The 20915-nt window shown below is 38.6% G+C and overlaps 1 protein-coding gene across 2 annotated transcripts in view; it reads left to right on the top strand.

The window, feature by feature from the left end:
* KLHL24 (kelch like family member 24) overlaps positions 1-20500 on the top strand; it is a 37911-nt gene extending 17411 nt beyond the window's left edge. The window contains exons 2-8 of one of the 2 annotated variants that reach the window (XM_075201705.1): positions 3737-4702; positions 6090-6274; positions 10138-10256; positions 11401-11589; positions 12170-12358; positions 15929-15964; positions 16304-20500. In XM_075201705.1, the coding sequence (XP_075057806.1) occupies positions 3786-4702; positions 6090-6274; positions 10138-10256; positions 11401-11589; positions 12170-12358; positions 15929-15964; positions 16304-16504 (1836 nt within the window). In that variant the 5' untranslated portion in view covers positions 3737-3785 and the 3' untranslated portion in view covers positions 16505-20500. The remainder of the gene's footprint in view (positions 1-3736; positions 4703-6089; positions 6275-10137; positions 10257-11400; positions 11590-12169; positions 12359-15928; positions 15965-16303) is intronic. The other variant, XM_075201706.1, reaches the window with a different exon arrangement.
* Positions 20501-20915: the final 415 nt, after the last annotated feature.

A 20915-nucleotide genomic window follows, 5' to 3' on the forward strand; every position in this document is an offset into this window, starting at 1 on the left:
TCCGTGGTGAAACTTACCAGCTGTAGACCATTCATGTTTCCTTGTGATATAGCTACTACTCTGTATGGTACCTACTAGCTGGACTAAAGTCTACAAGTGCCTCTGTATTGTAGCTGCAAGTCACTGACTCTTCTACTATATTGTTGATTGGTCTTTGCCTAACGTTATCCAGTTATCAAGTACTGGCCTGCTATATGCTACCTGCGTGCTAAGGCACTTGGACTCTTCCCTCATTTTATCCTGTTTACTAAACTGCTGTACCATCACAGTTCCATGGTGCCAAGACTCAGCATTTATACTATTGACATTCCTTTCCTCTATTCTATTGTATGGTTCCACTGATTCACCACACTATCCAGAGGTCCGCACTTCTGGTAAGTGTAGCTACACCTGGTGAATTCTGGGTAAAACTCCTAGTGCCTGTGACACCGGGGTTTGGTCCCTATTGAGCTTTTGCACTATCTTCAACGAGGAGAACTAGTATTACTTTGGATTGCTACATTGAGACTGACTGTTCACGATCCCAATATCTACAGGCTCATGCAAGAGATAAGTACTTGTTACAATACGATATATTGATGTGTGGTGCTATTTGCACCTAAGGGTCATTTCACTCTGGACACCTTCATACTGGATACTTTTGTGCATATCTTTTGAGCTCTGGAAAGGATCGCTTATATTACCATCTCTCTCAAGTGCCTGCCATACTCATATTTCTCTGGATGGTGTTTGCTGTATTTTTTGATCATTATAGGATCTATTCTGGATTTATCAACATATTTTTTGGATGTTGTTTGTACTATATTGACATTCCAGATTTTATACGATTAATAATCAGGATATATTAAGGAACCAAACCAAGGATAGTATTGAAGCTATCTCCAGATTATTTGTCATAATCTATGCATGTGTTTAGGTGCTTTTTATGTGTTATTTACATATTAGATTAATAAATTGTATATGTTTATACTATAATTCTATGCTTTGCGCTCTCTTTCTTTTGCTCCAATTGTTTTGCATCTGTGACAGATCCAGATTCTGTCTTTAGAGAGCTGCAGCATAGCGTTAAGGATCAAGGGTCTTATAGCGCCTTACAGTATTGTTTGTTCCACCCATTATAACACCATCTTATCAAGCAACTGAGTAAAAAGAGGTGCATGACATTGTAAATCTGTAAGTTTGTCCTGTGACTTTGCAGTTCTTTTAAATTCGCTAATGATCCCCTCAGATTCACAGAATAGTGATGATACAACATTAGTACACAGACAGCACATGAAAAAAAATCATATGGACCCCGAGGCACAATTTGTAGTCCTTGCCTTGGGTTTCAGAACATACCACTGAGCCTTGTTTCAGAGGCTGTAATTAGAGGACTTCCATAAAGACATAGCTTCAGTAACTTCATAGAGATCGGAATTTCTGTGCTTTGTAACAGTTTTGATGCTGCATCTATGTGAATAGGTTTATGAATACCTGCCAGGTCAGATGGTAAGTGCAGGATGGGGTGTGGTGACGCTATTGTGGCCCAGCCCCTTGCTATGCAATGCCGAGATTCACGGCATCGCATTGCAGTGGGCGGAGTCTGATGAAGCAAATCACGCCATTAAGGCCCATCTCCATTGGGTGCCTACTCTTTTGGGAGCCTTCTAAAATGTCAGGGGAGTAAGCAAGTATGGTGTTATGTACATGTAAAAGTTTAATTTTGGGTTTTTTACAGCTTTGAAGATTTGTTTATTTTATTAGAATAATGATATACACATTAATATTTGGGCTGTATCAGCATATGGATGGAAAGAAGGGGTCCAGTCTTGTTAGATGAGTACATGATTGAAATTTTAATGTACAAGAATATGAAGTAACCAAACGTGGTAGAGGTGAGTAGTAGTTTGATGTCAATGGGAGAACTTGGTGGTAAGGTTAGGATAAATTACGTTTAGGTAGCACAAATACAAGCAGTAAGAAATAAAATATCTACTTTTAGAAACCCATCTATTACTTTTTTTTTTAATATATTGTGATACATTTAGAAAGCACTCTCTCACACAGAGGGCCTGATTATTTTTTTTTAAAATGCACGCACGAACATCTGTATTCCAGTACAAGTGAATTTCAAGAGAGGTTTCTATTTGAATAAGGGTATATGTACACTGACTGTATAGTGCTTGTCGTATGCAGTCAGACAGAACACACTGAAGGATACGCACAATGCATATGTGCAATATAAAGTCCTATCAATACAAGGAAAAAAATATTAAACACATTAACAACTCTTAATATCATTATCACTAATAAAAATATGAAAAAAAAAAATCTCTTTTTTTTTTCAATTATGAAAAACATAAATCAGGATATTCTTAATGTGTACTCTACATAAAAAGCATTTTTACAGTTTCTCTTACTTGCAAACACTAGTTCTGACATGCAGAAAGAGTCATCACTATCAGTCAACACTTACATATGCCCTGTAGCTGGTGCGAGTGATACGGTTAAACACATATCTTAGAGCTCGAATTGGATGAATGTGCGAGTGCTTAACCTCAGCACACTCTTTCTGTACATTACCTATGTGCATTCACAGGTGTAAAGTCCTTTCCTGAGCATGCACAGATACGGCACGTAACGGGACTTGCATCAGAAAATGTATAAGGCCCAGAATGTCCCAGATAAACAAATGTTTTCAAAAAGTCATGAAAGACTGAAGATTTATTTTATCTATGCTGTGTAATTGGTGTTTGAAGCCTCCATGGCAAAATCTGCCTTTAATGATTTGTCACTAGTATAAATTATGAGAGACATAGGCCTAAAGCAAGGAAAGGTCTGTATTGTGAGTTATATTACCTGTACTTCTGGAGGTGTAAGGCCTTAAAACAGTATCAGCATATTTTAAGCATTGACAATATGCCACAAAGTTCTCCAGAGGTTAAACGTAAGACTGTCATGTCACATCATGTTTTGTAACGTTGCAACTTAGAACTGATAGTGGCCTAACTGCAAACAAAGAAGCTTAATGGTTTTTATTTTATAATTACTTGCAAAGAGCAATGCTATGCTGTAACCCTTGGCAACCAATCAGATGTCTGCTTTTAATAGTTTATTGTCAGACTAATGAAAGTAGACATGTAATTGGTGGAACATCATTGTTTTTGTTTCAAGTCATAAAATAAACCCTGGTGGCTTCTGTAGTTTAATGTGATGTCACATTAAGAGATGGTGGAAAATGCATACCTGCCAACATTCCCAATTGGAAAATAGTGACAAATTAGGCAACACCAAATCTAGCCAAATCGTGTCTTGATCCCCAGAACATCTTTATTTCGTTAGAGGCCATGTATACTTTTCAAGTAGACCATAGCCATTTTGGGCACTGAAAATCAGGACTGCCCTTTAAGAATTGGTACTGTTAGCAGTATACAAACGGATGCTTTCAGAGAAACTGATAATACAAGGCTAGAATTTTGGGTCACCTAGTTTGCTACACGGTTGGTGGGAAAGTTTAACTAAAATGCATTGTCCAATAGTGAACAACCCCCTTCTCCTGGACTTTGGGTCCATGCTTACTGAAGACCATCTGCGACTTGCTGGTATTAAGCTATTCTCTGCTCACTGATAACACCAAATGAAAATACTTTATTAAAACGTTATAAACAACACAACTTACAACTGTGAGACAATGTAACAATCATTCTGATATATAACCCGTTCATGCTTTGTAACTGGTGCTTTTGTTATTTTACAGGTAGTGGCTTAAGTCTTCCAAGTCTGTTGTGTTTCCACACAACTGAAAAATGGTACTCATATTAGGACGCCGATTAAACAGAGAGGAGAGTGGAGTTCGTGAGTCTCCAGCAACAAAGCGTAAAGTCTTTGAGATGGACCAGAAGTTGATGGGTCATGAAGTATTTGACTTTAATTCTGGGTCCTCTCACTCTGAAAGCATCCTGCAGATATTCAATGAATTCCGGGAGAGCCGCCTGTTTACTGATGTCATAATCTGCGTGGAGGGCAGAGAATTTCCCTGTCACAGAGCAATCCTCTCGGCCTGCAGCAGCTACTTCCGGGCCATGTTCTGCAATGATCACAGAGAAAGCAGGGAGATGTTAGTAGAGATCAATGGGATTTTTGCAGAAGCTATGGATTGCTTTTTGCAGTACGTTTATACAGGAAAAGTAAAGATCACCACTGAAAATGTTCAGTACCTCTTTGAAACATCTAGCTTGTTTCAGATCAGTGTGTTACGTGATGCATGTGCCAAATTTTTAGAAGAGCAGCTTGACCCTTGCAATTGCCTCGGAATCCAGCACTTTGCCGACACTCACTCCCTCAAGACACTCTTCACCAAATGTAAAACCTTTGCGCAACAGGCTTTTGAAATTGTTGTCCAGCATGAAGAATTTCTAGAGCTGGAAAAAGCCGAGGTCATTGATTACATCAGCAGTGATGAGTTGGTTGCCGGCAAAGAAGAGTTTGTGTTTGAAGCCGTCATGCGATGGGTGTACCACCGTGTCGATGTCAGGAGACCTATGCTACAGGAACTCTTGACACATGTTCGACTACCACTGCTCCATCCTAATTACTTTGTGCAGACTGTAGAGGTAGACCAGCTGATTCAGAACTCCTCAGACTGTTATCAGCTGCTTCATGAAGCCAGAAGATATCATATACTTGGAAATGAGATGATGTCGCCAAGGACCAGGCCACGAAGGTTTGAAACTTTTTAATGTTATACACTTACTGCCATGCATTTTTGTCTTGTACCTGGAATACTAAGATATTTCATATGCTTGTCTAGCTAAAGTGTCCCGGTTGTTGTCCGATGTAAAGCAGAATTATAGTAATAATTGTAGTAATAAAACATTTTAAAGTATACAGGTGTTTTTTCTGTAGTCTAATTGCTCTTCCAACAACAGGAAACCTCCCTCTATGTGATAAATGTCACAACTTGTGCTGAAATACCTGATAACACTGACACAACTAAGTGGAAGGTGCAGAGTCTAATGTGCCTCCTGGTTTTCACCAAGAGCCCCCGCAAGGAGGTATGGGCTTAGCTGCAGGAGACACGCAGGTCGCGATTCCTCACTGACTCGAATAGCGAATAAGAGTAGTCAGGTAAGCCGGTTCAGGTAACGTGCTGACAGCGAGGTACACAGGGAAAGTCCCAAAGAGAGGTCAAACAGGCCGGGTCAGTAACTTCCAGGAAACGAGATACACAAGGGGAATCCAAATAGAATAGTCAAGCAAGCTGGGTCAAACAGGACACTAGATATCAGAGGAGTAGTCAGACAAGCCAAATATATACTGGAACGCTGGAGCAAGGAAAGGACCCAATACTCTGGCACAGACATGGAGCCAGGAGCGGCCTTTAATAGTACTGATCGGCAATGGAAGAGAGGCAACAGCGTTGTCATCGGCCGCCGCCCGAGTTTAGAATAGCACCCCGTTGCCTAGCAACGGGACGTGCCTGTGCAGACGAACCAGCAGTCCGGCCGTAAGTATTGCGTCCGGTTGCCTGGCAACCAGATGCAACGGGAGCAGAGACAGGCAGCCGTCCCTAAGAAGCAGTGGGGCGGCGCCTGACAATAAACCTGTGATTCCTATGGCATGTGGCACAAGACAGAGAACACTACAGTTCCCAGCATGCCTCCCTAGTGACTGGTCTCTATTCACAATAGCAGTTTTTGTCTTTCCAATAAAAGTATTAATTTGTTTTATTGTGTTCTCACAATTTATAGATGCAGCAGGAAAGATATAGTGTGTGCATTGTGGTGGAAGGTGGTATTATATACCTAATATAGATAATCATTACAAGCAATCAATATGTATCTGATAGTAATAACACATGTGAACCAACCAAGACCTCTACAGATTTATCATGATTTCAGTTAGCTCGGTCTGTAGTTAGGAGGCTTCAATATCTATAACACTCTAATTTCCTCATTCACTTTCTGTCTACTTCTGCATGTGGCTGTTTGGTTTTTCTTCCAGCACCTGTTTTATCCACATTCACCCGCACTACAAGTTTTAATCAGAATTGTACTATAAATATAAACTGCTATTCTTACAATGGCACTTCTCACACTTTGTGTTTACAGGTCTACTGGCTTCTCCGAGGTGATTGTCGTAGTGGGAGGTTGTGAACGTGTTGGGGGGTTTAATCTACCTTATACTGAGTGCTACGATCCGGTGACTGGTGAATGGAAGTCACTGGCAAAGTTGCCAGAGTTTACAAAGTCCGAATACGCTGTGTGTGCTCTGAGAAATGATATTCTTGTGTCAGGTAATCTAGAGGTTAATGCTGACTGATTTGCTAGCATATGTTTAAGCACACGTGTGTTATTAGTACATTTATTGAAAACCTTCATATGTTTTTTTTTTTTATAAGGTTGGCATATCTATTATAGTATTTACAAATTCAGTTGTGAAAATTGTATTTTCAGAGCTATTTTGTGCCAGATCTACATGTTAACTACTAGAGAACTATATAGTCTTAAAAGGGACCTACACCTAAACTGGAGAGCTGTATTTTGGGAGTTACACACCCCTGCCAATGCTGTAACATTACAGTCTGACAGCCAGGAGAAGTATGAAAGTAAACTCAGGGAACTGCATCATCAATGATGCTGGATGCATAAGTCACAGCGGCTATCAGCTCTTTTGACAATTATTCATTGCCCTGAGTATTTCTTTAAAACTACACCCACCGGTCACACTTTACAGCACCTGCAGGGAATGAATAACTGAATTGCATGGATTCATGCATTGGTCCACCCCAAGTCTACTGGTTACAGATAAGGGGTTACTGCACACATTTTCAGTTTAGGTTCAGTCCCCTGTAATACACTCATTACTCAGACATTGGAGGTAACAAATGCATTCCATTTTACCTGCATTGTGTTCTTATATAAAGATTCACCAAAGCATTGTTTCACTTTCATAGAAAGTCACAATCACAATATTTTGTCTTTGTAATTTATGCATAGACAATTGTATAAAGCACCTATGCATAATAAGAGTATTGTAAATATATTACTAATGAGTGTTGTGACCAAACCATGAAGGTGGTAAGTTTGTTTGTAATACTGTAGTAGTTTGACAATTTCTTATAATATGCTGGTTATATTTAATATTACAGATGTTTCAAAATATTTTCTCAGGTACACTTACTAATCAACGTATGAAAACTTTTGTTATGTTTAATTTTATGCACTACATGGTCAAAAGTATGTACCATCAAATTAGTGTTTATGGTCTTTTCAGCCACACCCATTGCTAACAGGTTCATAAAATGAAGCATACAGCCCTGCAAGCTCCATAGTCATACATTAGTAGTAGAATACTTAAGAGCTTGACTTTCAACGTGGCACTGTCATAGGATGCCACCTTTCCAACAAATCAGTTTGTCAAACTTCTGCCCTGCTAGAGCTACTGTCACGGCTCTCAGGTATATTCCACAATACTAATGTACAGAAACAGTAATGCTGGTAAACTTAAATATTTATTGTGAATACATACAGGGGTGGATCTCAGTGGCTGAAGGGCCAGGCAAGGCAAGAAACAAAATGTCCAGAAATAATATGCAAAACAAAAGTCTTTTAAACTTCCCAGCTCCAGAGATGCAGAGTGAAGTCAGAGTGAAATCAGAGTCCAAAGTCCAGATAATTATAAATAGCAAAAACCAGAGTTGTACCATAAACAGTGTTCCAGAGCTGTAACACAAACAATGAACCAGCAGGGAATGATTGCCACGGGTCAGTCTTTATGGTCTGATGATCAGCATAACATTTAACAGCTGAGTGAGGACACAGAATCCACATAGCGGCCACTAATGGGTAAAACTCAGAACTGCACCTGTAGGGACTTAGTGCAGAAAAGCATCAGGCCATAACAGCTACCCTGGTCAACTGTAAGTGCTGTTTTTGGGAAGTGGAAATGTCCAGAGCAACAACAGCTTAGCTGTGAAGTGTTAGACCATGCAAGCCCACACAACGGGACTACAGAGTGCTGACACACGTAAAAATTGCCTGTCCTCAGTTGCAACACTCACTGACGAGTTTCAAGCTGTCTCTGTGTCACGGTAATAGGGTTTCTGGGATCTGTCTCGGGATCCTTGGGACTAACTGTAGCAGGGATGAAGTGAAAATTAGGAGGCCGGATGAAGGTCTTGCTCAGAGGGAGGATGTGTTCTGTTCCTGTATACCAGATGTCAGGAGAAGGAATGCTGGACTGGAATCTGGTCCCTCTGGTCCTGAACGCAGGAACAGAGGGACTGAACCCACGGCCAGAGACTCAGTACCCCCAAGGATCCAGAAACTCAGAAGATTATAGTACCAAAACTAGGAATGGGAAGGCTCAGAACTCAAGCAGCATATTATCAGGGGTGATTACCTCCTGAACTGGATAAGCCTGGACCTGGCCCTGGGCATCTCAGAACCTGCGTCAAGCGTGGAACTGGAAACCGGTATCCAGAGACTCAGAGATGGCTCCAGAATTTGGATGACTCAGTGCAGTAACCTACTACCCCAAATAGCCAGTAGGTGAGTCAGAGGAATAGGCTGAAAAAAGCTAGATCCATACGAGGGGTAAAAGCCGGAATCTGTACAGCAGCAGGCAGAATGAGGCTGAATTCACATGAAGGGTTAATGGCTGAAGTCTGTACAGTAGCAGACAGAATGAAACTGAATCCACATAAAATATTAACAGCTGAAGTCTGTAGAACTGCAGGCAGATTGAAGCAGCAAACAAACAGCAACAGTGGTGAGCTGGTACCAGGAATTAGGGAAGTGTTGCACTGGCAATTTTTTGAGGGTAGCAGGTGCTTTTTATAGTCAGCAGAGGGAGCTATTTGGTGGACGAAGTCAGGTGCTCAGTATAGCAGGAAGTAGCAAAATGTCTCACCCAAAATGGCAGCCTTCAGTGCAGCAGACAGAAGCCACGCTTTGTCCCAGAATTTGGAATGCTGCACTCTGACAGGAGATATGTGCACAATGATATGATACCGCCCGCCGAGTTGCGTAAACAGGGCTAAGACCCCGAATCATGACACTCTGAGAGCAACGTCCGCACAAGAACTGTTGGTCAGGAGCTTAATGAATTGGGTTTCCATGGTGGAATATGCACACACAAGGCTCAGATTACCATGCACAATGCAAAACTTTGACTGGAGTGGTGTAGAGCACACACTGCCACTTGTCTCTGGGGCAGTGAAAACATGTTCTTTAGAGTGACGAATCATGCTTCACCATCTGGCAGTCTAAAGGACGAATCTGGGAATGTTGAATGCCAGGAGAACACTTCCTACCTAAATGCGTACTGCCAACTGCATAGTTTGGTGGAGGAGGAATACTGGTCTGGGGATGTCTTTCATAGTTTCAAGGAAAATATTAATGCTACAGGATACAATGACATTCTAGAGAATTGTGTGCTTCCAACTTTGTGCCAACAGTTTGGGAAATAACATGTTATGATTTATTGTGGCAGTGCCCCTGTGCAACAAGTGAGGTCCATCAAAAATGGTTTCCCGAGTTTGGTGTGAAAGATCTTTACCCCTGACCTCAACCCCTTCGAACACCTTTTGGATGAATTGGAACGCCTCTTAGAACTCTTAACACTCTCTCATCCTCCTCTATTGTGCTGCGTCACCTCTCTACCTTGTGCAGAGGAGATCATGTGATGAGGAAGCTTACCTCTCGCATTCAGTCTTATTCTCTGATTTATAACAAAGCAAAACATAAATCTCTTCTGGAAAATAGAACTGGGAAGGTGTGGTGCCTGTTGCCCACCACTGATTAAAATTATTAGATTAAGGGCTCACTGTTGTTTAAATCTCAGGTAGAAATATAATCAATAAGCACACTCTGAAATTCCAATGATTACAAAACAGTGTCTAATACTTAAAAGAAAAAAAAATCATGTAAATGCCCTGCTAAGAGCAATAGACTAGACAGATTGTGATAAATGACAATGATCAAACACTGTATATACAGTCATGTGAAGAAAAATTTACACCCTCTTTCCAATCTGATCTTTTTTAAATATCAGAACATAAATAATATCAACTAGTCCGCAACAAGTCCTATAATTTTATACATCTAATATAATGTGACAAGTAACACTTATATATGCTGTCATAAATCTTTACAGGTGGCAGAATCAACAGCCGTGACGTATGGATCTATAATTCTCAGCTTAATATTTGGATCCGAGTTGCTTCATTAAACAAGGGGAGATGGCGTCATAAAATGACCGTCTTACTGGGGAAAGTAAGTAATAAAAAAGCCCAAAAAATATTTACTTGCTGTTATATCGTGTCTTTAGAATCAAATTTTGTAAAATGGACTGTCATCAGCACATAAAACCACATCGCTGCTTTAAAAATTATTTTCTTTGCTGTGCTAATTGCACACAGTTGCCATCTTTCTGTTTGGTTACTTTAATTCTTTGTGAATCTCTTCCCTCACGTTACAATACAGGGAACTGGTTGTCAGTTAAGAGGAGATAGAAAGAGTGATCAGTAATTAAAGCAATATATATTTTTTTTGCATTATTGTTTTTGGATTCTTTTCCCGTATTAATCTGAAATGTTAATTTATGTGACAGTTCCACTTGAAGTTTATAAAGGTCATTTGCAAACCCCAAAATTTGCAGACCTTCTTCATGTTCAAGTAGGTGTGCCTACTAGTCCACCAAGAGCATTTCAAGGTGAATGCTCACGTCATAGTCTTCGAAAACAATCCCCATAAAATCTGCCTGGCCTCGTTTTGTGGATTGGCAGATGCTCCAGAACATGCCCATGGTGTAAAAAGTAAAAACGTTGCATCAAAGTCCAACCTGCCAACACCTTAGGACCACCACCTTTCATTCATTTCCATTTTTAGTTTTCTCCTAAAATACTGCTTGGATCATGACTTTATAACCATTGACCATATTATGTGTCACTTTTATTTGCTGGAAGGTTTTTATTACAGTACATTGGTGCACCTAAGAATGCTCGTTCCAACAACTGGAAGGTGCAAAATTCATTACATTATAATTACAAGGATGAAACAATCTATGGGGCCTCAGAGGTGGCAGAGAATTCAAGTACTTTTACGGAAAAAGAGTCTGTGTGCCCTTTCACAAAGCAGGGAATGCTCTTGTAAATGCTCCATCAATGTACCTCATTTACAGAATCCTGCAAAACTAAAATCTTATTTCTGTACTACAGTGCAAAAGTAGATGCGCTTGTGTGCCAAATCCGCACTTTGCAAGGTATGCCCTCAAACCGCCCAACTCCTTCCATTGCCCAATGCAAACATTTTCACTCCTGCAAATTCCGCTTCTGAATCTTCGGTCACAAATCAATTTGCTTCTTGGTTTTGCTGTGTACAATTCAGAAACCTCTTTTTGATGCTTTGTGTTTTGCAGGTTTATGTGGTTGGGGGATATGATGGTCAGAACAGGCTGAGCAGTGTTGAATGTTATGATTCATTCTCTAATCGATGGACGGATGTTGCTCCACTAAAGGAGGCTGTGAGCTCTCCCGCAGTTACAAGCTGCATTGGGAAGCTATTTGTGATTGGTGGAGGTCCTGATGACAATACCTGTTCAGACAAGGTAATTATTTCAGCCAACTGTGTATAGGTGCCTTACATTCATACTTTTATAAGATATGGGTTATGTATAGTAGACACATTTATCCTGCATTTAACAGCTTTATAAACGGCAGAATCATTTTTCAGTTAATATAATGTAGCAATAAAACATATATAATTTGGGAAAGCTTTGTGGCATTATTGTGCTGCATTTGGCAATAGGTGGTATAGGTCTGTGTCGGCTCTTTCTCCGCAAATAAATATGTCAAACATTCTTACAACAGCAAAGAAAAATTAACTGAGGGATATGAAAAAAATCAACTGATGTAAGAGTCAGGGCGAAGTATCATTATATTTTGTTTAGCAGTGGGACTAGCGATCTAGAGAAACGTCTGTAAAAGAAGTGTGGTTTGTGGATTGAACTGAGCTTTGATTGCCACAGGATTTGTGCCTACAGGTTCCAATGATGTGTACCTGGCCCTGTAAATGAATAAAGCATAATAATGATTTAATGCCCAAATAGCATAAAAGTATCAGTATAGAAATTTGATTGTTTCTTTGACTAGACCTGCACATAACAATTATACCGCTTTGATACTCAGGTTCAGTGCTACGATCCAGACACAAATACATGGTTACTGCGAGCATCAATTCCTATAGCGAAGAGATGTATCACAGCTGTGTCCTTAAACAACCTCATCTATGTAGCTGGAGGGCTCACTAAGGCAATTTACTGCTACGACCCTGTGGAGGATTACTGGATTCATGTACAAAATACGTTCAGCAGACAGGTAATCAATTGTGATGATAGTTCGGTCTTCAAAATAAGTTATATTAAATGATAACTGCATTTTTAGCTTAATGAGATAAAAGAAAAAATAAACTTACTGTACCTTCCACACTCCGTTCACCCAATCTGCAGGGGTCCAGTGGACCTAACAGATCCACACTGCAGTCCACTCTCCTCTTCCCACTTGCTCAGGCTGAGTACATACTACAGTGTTTTCAGCTGTTTAGCAGGCCAATCAAAGGATAAATGACCCGATATCGCATTAGTGTGTACACTGCAACGATGAATGATTATCGTTTCAAGCTCATTGTATCATTTCATTTGACTTTTAAACTGGACTAAAAATGTTGTTCAACGATGGAACGATGTTGTTCCAATCCTGCAGTGTGTTTGCACTCATGACCGGCAGTGTCCATAGATCTCTATGGAGTGTGTTGAGTCACAATCTTTTCAGCCGATGGTTATGACAGATGAAGAGCACAGATCTGGAGGTAAACGGTGTAAAACGTGTTTAGTGTACACATGAATTGGCATGCTGATCGGGACTTTGTTTTTTGTTTTTTTTAATTGTTGGTAAAATCGTTAAGGATATCTCATCGGGAGACATTTTGTATAGTTGTGTACCCAGACTTATTTGAAACAAATGTTGAAGGGGAAGGGGAAAGGGCGTCTACACCCACTTGGCTTCTTTCAGAAGGGCTGAGCTGGATAAGGAGAGAAGAGTGTTTGTGGATCCATTGGAGACCCTGGAGGATTCTGTGAATGTGAAAGTGTTTATTCTTATTTTAGTTCCTCAACTAAAATTGTAGTTTTGGGTGGAGTTATCTTTTTAATATAATTTCATCTAAAACCAGATCAAAGCATATAAGTATTTTTGAATCGCATATCCAAATACTTTTGATACTGGCAACATTCCTAGAACACTTAGTTGGTGGTTTCTATCTTTGAGTGTCTCTCATGGAAAGCGCTATTTATAATATTTAGAGTAACAGATTATATACAAAGGTTTTTTAAAGGGAAATTCTAATTGAAAAGCCCTCAATATGAACACAATTATATAGTGATATTTATCACTTAAGGTAATAAATTGATGGTAGTTCCAAGTCTGTGGAAGGTTTTTCAGTAGTTAATGTTTTTTTTTAAAAAAAAAATACAGTATTTTTATTGAAATTTTTGGTTACAACATACACATAACATAGTAAACATTCTATCTAACCAACCCTTTCCCTAAATATGTCGCTAGCACATTACATCTTGTGAACTTAAATACAAGGAAATCATAACAACACTTTTAGCTAGTGATACATTCACAGGTTGGGTAACATTAATCAAACAGGTCATCTCAGATCATATATAATAAGATAGATCGTTCTCCAGATCAGACCTGGTAAAGCTGCGCAGGGCTGAGAGCTAACTTCCCACCCAATAAGTCTCAGACCCACCATGTCATCCTGATGAGGGTGGGCAACAAATCCTGACTCACCAGTGATGCCATACCTTATGGTATCTATGTATGGCCTTCCTACTTTCATACATGAATCGCTCATGTCTCCAAACTTCAGTAACTAAATTTAACCACTGAGGTACACTAGAGGGCACAGCTGCCATCCAAACCCTAGCAATAACAACCTTAGCCAGGAAGGCCAAATATATATTTGAAGAGTTGGTTACCCAGACTCTCTTACAGGTTTGTGCCAAATAGACATATCTTGGGGCACAGTGGTGGCTCAGAAGTAGTATGGAGGAGATTCGATCCCATATTATGCCCCAAAAGGCATATCTAGTACTTCCCACAACTGTGCTCCACTCATCGGAAAGAACACCCAAATCGGTCTCCCATTGTGTTCTGAGGAGGCCCAGTCCACCAGGAGAAACCTGAGGCAGCAATAAGGCATAAAGCACAGATATAGTCTTACCAGTAGTTATTGTTTGGCAGTTCCAAGCAGGCAATTTACTATGTTTCATTTTTCACTGAGTGCCAATTTTCACAGACAGTGGAGGCAATCATTGTGTGGGTGGATCCAATATTCATAAGAAAGAAGCCAACCAGTTAACAATGAACATTTGCCTCATTAATAGTAGGCCTCATGATAATTAGCTATCAAGTGCTTCATTGATTCCTAGTGATTTGATAGGTGGCATTTTAAGTAATCATGGTTTAGGCCACCAGAAACATGGCAGCTTAAATGAATGAAATATATATATATATATATATATATATATATATATATATATATATATATATATATATATATATATATATATAATGTAATTTTTATTTTCCTATCTGTGCAACATAAGACTTATGGTTTAAACGCCTGAGTGTCTGAGGTTGCAAAAAGACAGTATTAGCATAAAATATATTAGAATTGTAATTAAAGTCTGTATATATAGAAAATTAAAGTTCATCTGCCACTTACATACAGAGGAGGCATGCGTGAGGATTTAGCCTATAACTTCAGATTAGAAGAGCCCTATCATTTACTGGATAACAAAACACGATTCTTAGAATTCTATATTCATTAAAGGGTAATATAAAAAAATTGACTAGCCTCCTAATGGTTACCCTCTTCATAAAGACCCCCACTCTCAGCCAAATGCCCTCCCCATTCATTCTATGTTTGTACAATATGTACAATATGCTTTTGTAAAAATAACAGTCCCTTTCTGTTCAGGAAACAAGGTGCAGTTGCTGATATAATATTGTTAAACAGTGCACCCCCTTTTTTTAATTAATGTTTTTATGGGAGGTGGAGACATACATTGTGGATCCTGCTGTCAATATGACCAATACATATTACATACTTGCTAACTTTTATAACCTCCCCTTCAGGAGATCCCAGAGGGGAGGTGAGACTGCATGTGTGGGAGGTAGTGTGGTGATACAATTGCGTCACTGTAGCCCTGCCAGGTTCACTGAATTGCACAGTGGGGGCATGGCGAGCTGACGCGAGTCGTGTTATTAAACCCCTAATCCACTGGGAACCAGGAGCTCAGGAGGACTCCCTGAATTTCAGGAGCCTCCTGGACATTACGGCAGAGTATGCAAGTATCATCATCATCAGAACTCATTCACATCAGTCCCTGCCCCATTGGAGCTTACAGTCTAAATTCCCTAACATACACACTCACACACAGATGACAGATTACTTGTCAAATTTGCCATTAAATAGAGGTATACAGTTGGTAATATTAATCAGAAAGTAAAGAAATAACAACTGTTTATTTAGTAATAGATAAGGGAAATGATATATCTGGATGGTGCAATTGTTTAAGCAGTCTTCATAGCAGCTACTGTAGACCCATTAAATATGTTATAATGCCATTCCAACCAGGTGATAGCTTAGGATTTATCCTAGTGTTGGTGACTATCACTGTTATTACTTTTAATAAAGTAAATAAAGTTAGTCTTTATCTTTCTAGCTTAAAATCATATCTTTTGGCTTTTGTAATCTATTTCTTCTGAATTTTATTGTGCTTTATTAGCTACTATTTCCTTCCTTCTTGTATGCTTCTTTGATATTTAAGCAGTCTTTCATTGAAATGTCTCTAATTAATTCATGTCCTTTAGGTGGTAGGGCCTTCAGAACAGAACACAGTTATCAAGGTGAGATTTCTCACTATGTAAACTAGTAGCTTATATCATCTAAAACTTTAGTAGTGCTTATACATTTATATTTATATAGCACTACTAGACAATGGACATAGAACTGTCAAAGTAAAATAATACAGTTGGGTTAATTGTACACGGGTAATATTATCATACTATCGTCTAGTCTGAAAACTGTAAAACTCTTCTTGTGCATATAAAATAGCTTCACCATCACCATGGTAGTGTTGCTATGTTACAACAAAGAGAACACGAACGTACTGATTATATCATTAAGTATTGTACTGTCCTCTTGCTGACAGCGAGATAATGAAACATTTCCCTTCTTTTTTGTAGGAGAACTGTGGCATGTCCGTCTGCAATGGGAAAATCTTTATACTTGGTGGAAGAGGTGAAAGCGGAGAGGCGACTGACAACATCCTGTGCTACGATCCAGCAACCAGCATCATTACCGGCGTGGCAGCCATGCCCAGACCCGTCTCTTACCATGGCTGTGTGACAATTCATAGATACAATGAGAAAGCCTTCAAAATGTGATCTGGAAGAAAGGATGTGGACACGCTAAATTTAACATATTTAAGACTTTTTCATCCAGAAACTGGCCCTTCGTTCAGTACATGGGTAAAGGGCCATTAATGTTTATGATCATATCATGCTGCCTGAACCAGCAGCAAAAAAGGGACCAGATATATTCTTATTAGAAGTTTCTTTGATTGGCACTTTAAGGGATGAAACATCGTAAAACTTCAAAATATGGAGGACTTCGTGCCCACAAACATAAAGTTATACAAATTGGCATAAAATTGTAATCTACATTATAATAAGGCCTAAAGGATACAAATGTTTGATGATAGATTCCATTTAATCTGCCAAATATACTTTGCTTGGCCAATGCCTTATTTATAAAAGACTGTTTGTATTATTTGTAAAAATACTTTTCTAAGCACTCTTTTCTATAAGTGTCTGTGAATGTTGGTTATGGAACCTGCTTGTATTTAATACATGGATGGCATGAGAGCATGATTTCAAAATTATGGAAATAGTACTCACTAGAGGGCATTTTTGAATTACTCTATATGAATATTTCATTTCCCTGTGTGCAGAACTGGGATGAACTGTATTTTAGCACTAGTGAGATATATTACCATTGAGTCGGTCCTCCAGCAAAAATGCATATTTGTCTGTACAATAGCATCAATAAAAGTGACTGTAGAAACATGTGATGGATCAGTGTTGGCCTCCCAGATATCAAAATTAAATGGTATGCTCATATAAGTCCGAACAAAAAGTTATGTGCAGTGCAGCGTAAAGTTGACTCTGTTTAGAATATATAAAAACAATAATAATAATAATAATAAAAAAAAAAAAAGAAATAGTACTCCAGCAGCTGAATCCACAGGGTACCAACTTTTGACTCTGAATTTTCAATCTCAATCATTATTAAAGAGCAGCAGTGGAACTACCTATACTACATGAGTAACCTTAACACTGTTATGTACTGTGAATTTCAATGTATGACATACTCACTTAAAGAGTAGTACTGTTACAGCTCTTATGTAATGTGGAATAGAATTCTCAAATAATATGCATATCTTCAGTCAGCTCAGTTTTTGGTACATCTTGGGGTATATTTACTAAACTACGGTTTTGAAAAAGTGGAGATGTAGCCTATAGCAACCAATCAGATTCTAGCTGTCATTTTGTAGAATGTACTAAACAAATGGGGGTCTATGCATCAATAACAAGCGGTACAGCTAAATATGCATCGCTGCACATCGCAGTGATGCATATTTAGGTACCGCTTAGATGCACCATGCCGGGTCTACTCTGGGAGCCCCGGCAAAGTAACCCCTCTCCTGCGGTGTTTTTTCCTGCTTACTGCCAGCTTAGCGCTACCAGTGACAGGAGGAAGTGCTGTGCGCACTTCCACAGTATCAGGTTCTGTGAAGCCGAAGAGGCTTCAGCAGAATTCCATAGGAAATGACAGGTAAAACCATCTCCATGCAATGCAAAGCTTATCAATGCTTCATGCTTTGCAGAACATCGCAGTCCATGGGAACTGTGATGCTGCACGTTAGTCAGTTAATACATAGCAAACTTACTTAAAAGTAAGTTTTTGCTTGATGCATAGACCCCATGATAACTAAAATCTGAGTGGTTGCTATAGGCAACATCTCCACTTTTTTAAACCTGCAGTTTAGTAAATATATCCCTTTGACTTCCAATATGCCTTTAATGTACAGATCCACCTTGAAACCAAATCAAGTCAGTTTGAAATACATTATCTAAATCCTCCGACATACTCAACCAGTGTTAAGACCCCAGTACACTCAGGAAATTGATGTTTTCAATTTTTTACAGTATAGAAGCTTATTGTAAGGAAGCTTATTCTAAACTTTATAGCTAGGTGCGTTCATAAACTAAATCAGTATCTTCATCATTGCAGAATGCACATGTCTGCTCTATGTACACATTTTATTATTTTACAATGTAAACAATGAACAACTAGAGGTAGAAAAAGAAAGAGACGTTGAAAATACCATTGTTGTGTCATTCTTAGAAAGCAATGAACAAGAGACTAGTCATAATAAAAAAAGTAATATATAATGTAACTGGAATAAGAAGAACAATATAAGATTAACATGAGTTTGTTTTTCAGTGGGGAGATAGTTACAGGTCATGTACACGCTCCAAAGTGCTCTGGATATACCTGTTTGTTTAGGGGTTTTTGCCACTTAACCACATAGAGTAATATAATTAGTGGGATTAGTTCAGTCGTTTTGCTCTACTTGGTGGGAAAAAAAGTAGCATGAACTACGCAAGCTTCATTGGAGGCTAGAAGTCTTGTGATCACATGACTATTTGTCCCAGATTTGTGCCATCTAATTATCACTATCAAACTGCTAATGATGTAATGTCTGATGTCATCAAGTCAATTTCCCATCTACAATTTCCCATACTGTTTTGCCGGGACTTAACCACATCAAGGACAATACATGCTTCAACTACAATTTATTCTTCAAATACACATAATATCAAATGTTAACGGATAATGTTTTTTTTTCTTCTTTTTTCCAGTATAACTATATTAAGAGGGTTTGTTTTGTGCTAAATCTGATGCTTGTTAAGAGTGTTGAACAAAACGTTGTATTTTTCTTAGGTGACTACGTTTATACACAGTAAGTGATTATATTGTTAGGGTTTTTTTCTTTGCATTGTTTGGACTTTTTGTTAATTATCCGATGCCATGTGGCCTTTTGCTGTGTTGCATTGTTAATCCCATTTTATTTTTAGTATTGCTTTGTGAATCACATTTCATAAGAACCCTCCTTCCCTAATAAAGTATTCCCAACAGGCTTATAGTTTTCATTCAGTATAAGTTTATGGACCCACATGCCATTAATGAGATTACAATTCATACAGAATTGTACCTGCATGTTTCCTTCTTTTTGTCATTTGGGAGTAATTTCAGTTGGGGTCCTCACTCAACAATGGATTTTGTTGATATTGGCATTAGATAATAGCTAGCTACAAACCACATATGACACTTTTATGTCTGGGCAACTTATAGCAATAAAATTGCAGTCTCTAATAAAATTATATTTGGCATCGGAGGAGAGGCACAGAGACATGTACAAGCTATAAACAGGACGATCCGTTTTCAAATACCACCTATATCACTGCTGTCCACGTTTGTCATATGGTAATGTCATGCAATAAAAACTACTGTGGTTCTCTGGCTAGCAAGGACTTAAGAAAACACTGATGGAAGGCTACATCCCAGCCTTTATTCTTATCACAGTAATTGAGGTCCTATAGGTCTGTCAATCTCTGCTCAATCCAAGATTGAATTCTGTCTTCAGCTAAATGAAATGGTTATCTACACAAAGCTACTCAAATAAACCCTAATGTCTACTTTAACAAGTATATCTTACGTGTCCTTTTTGACATTTTTATACAATATTTCAATTAAATTTTTGCCATTAATGATAAGAGGACCTTCAACTAGTGGTTGACCTCATTAAGAAAAAGGATTTCTAATGCCTATAGAGGTGCATAGCGATGTTTTTGTGTGCATGTTGTTTTGTACAAAATATATACTGTAGGAGAATTCTGAATTACTAAGGGAACAGGCATTGCTAATGTATACAAATGTTAAAAAGAAGATGGCATTGAGAGAGTGGTACCTCCAGCCTGCTAATCAGGTTCCATGTTCTGTTAATGGAAATGTTTTCTGTCAACACTGAGTAGAAAGGTTTGGTATATTTTACTTTAAATATACAGTACAAAAATTTGAAAGAAATAAGGAGGCATATGTCCCAGTAAAGGAGAGCGTGGCATTTCACAGTTGTGTGGTTGTCTTCTGTGTCTTTTTATAATACTGTACAGTAACTCGATGATTTAACATTTGTATATTTTTTTCTTGAATATGATGCAACTGTTTTTATTATATCTGCAAAAGTTCTGTAAAGGTTATGTGACGGTTATACCATTGTTACTGGTGTCTAATTGCAATAAAATTAGAAAAAAATATATATTGTTGTGTGTTTATTTTAACATTGGTGATACTGGATTAGATGCTTAGCTGGCATGTTTATATTAGTACAGGACAGTAAGACAGCAGATTTACAATTATTATAGGTTTTATTATTATATATAGTTAATTATCCTTCAGAATCCAATTCACATTATTCACCCTTAACTACAAAACCCTGAACAACACCACCCTTCATACATCTCAAATCTCATATCAAAATACTCTCCCTCCCGTCCTCTTAGATCTACCTCTGACCTTGTCTTGACTTCTTCCGTGCTGCTCCCCACTTATGGAATTCCCTACCAGGCCCAATCAGGCTTCACCACAGCCTTCAATAGACGTTCTGTAAAAACACATCTCTTTTTTAAAGCTGACTTTATCCCTGATGATACTATTCACACTAATGCACCC

This window comes from Mixophyes fleayi, chromosome 3 (assembly GCF_038048845.1).
Source record: "Mixophyes fleayi isolate aMixFle1 chromosome 3, aMixFle1.hap1, whole genome shotgun sequence".
NCBI lineage: Eukaryota > Metazoa > Chordata > Amphibia > Anura > Limnodynastidae > Mixophyes > Mixophyes fleayi.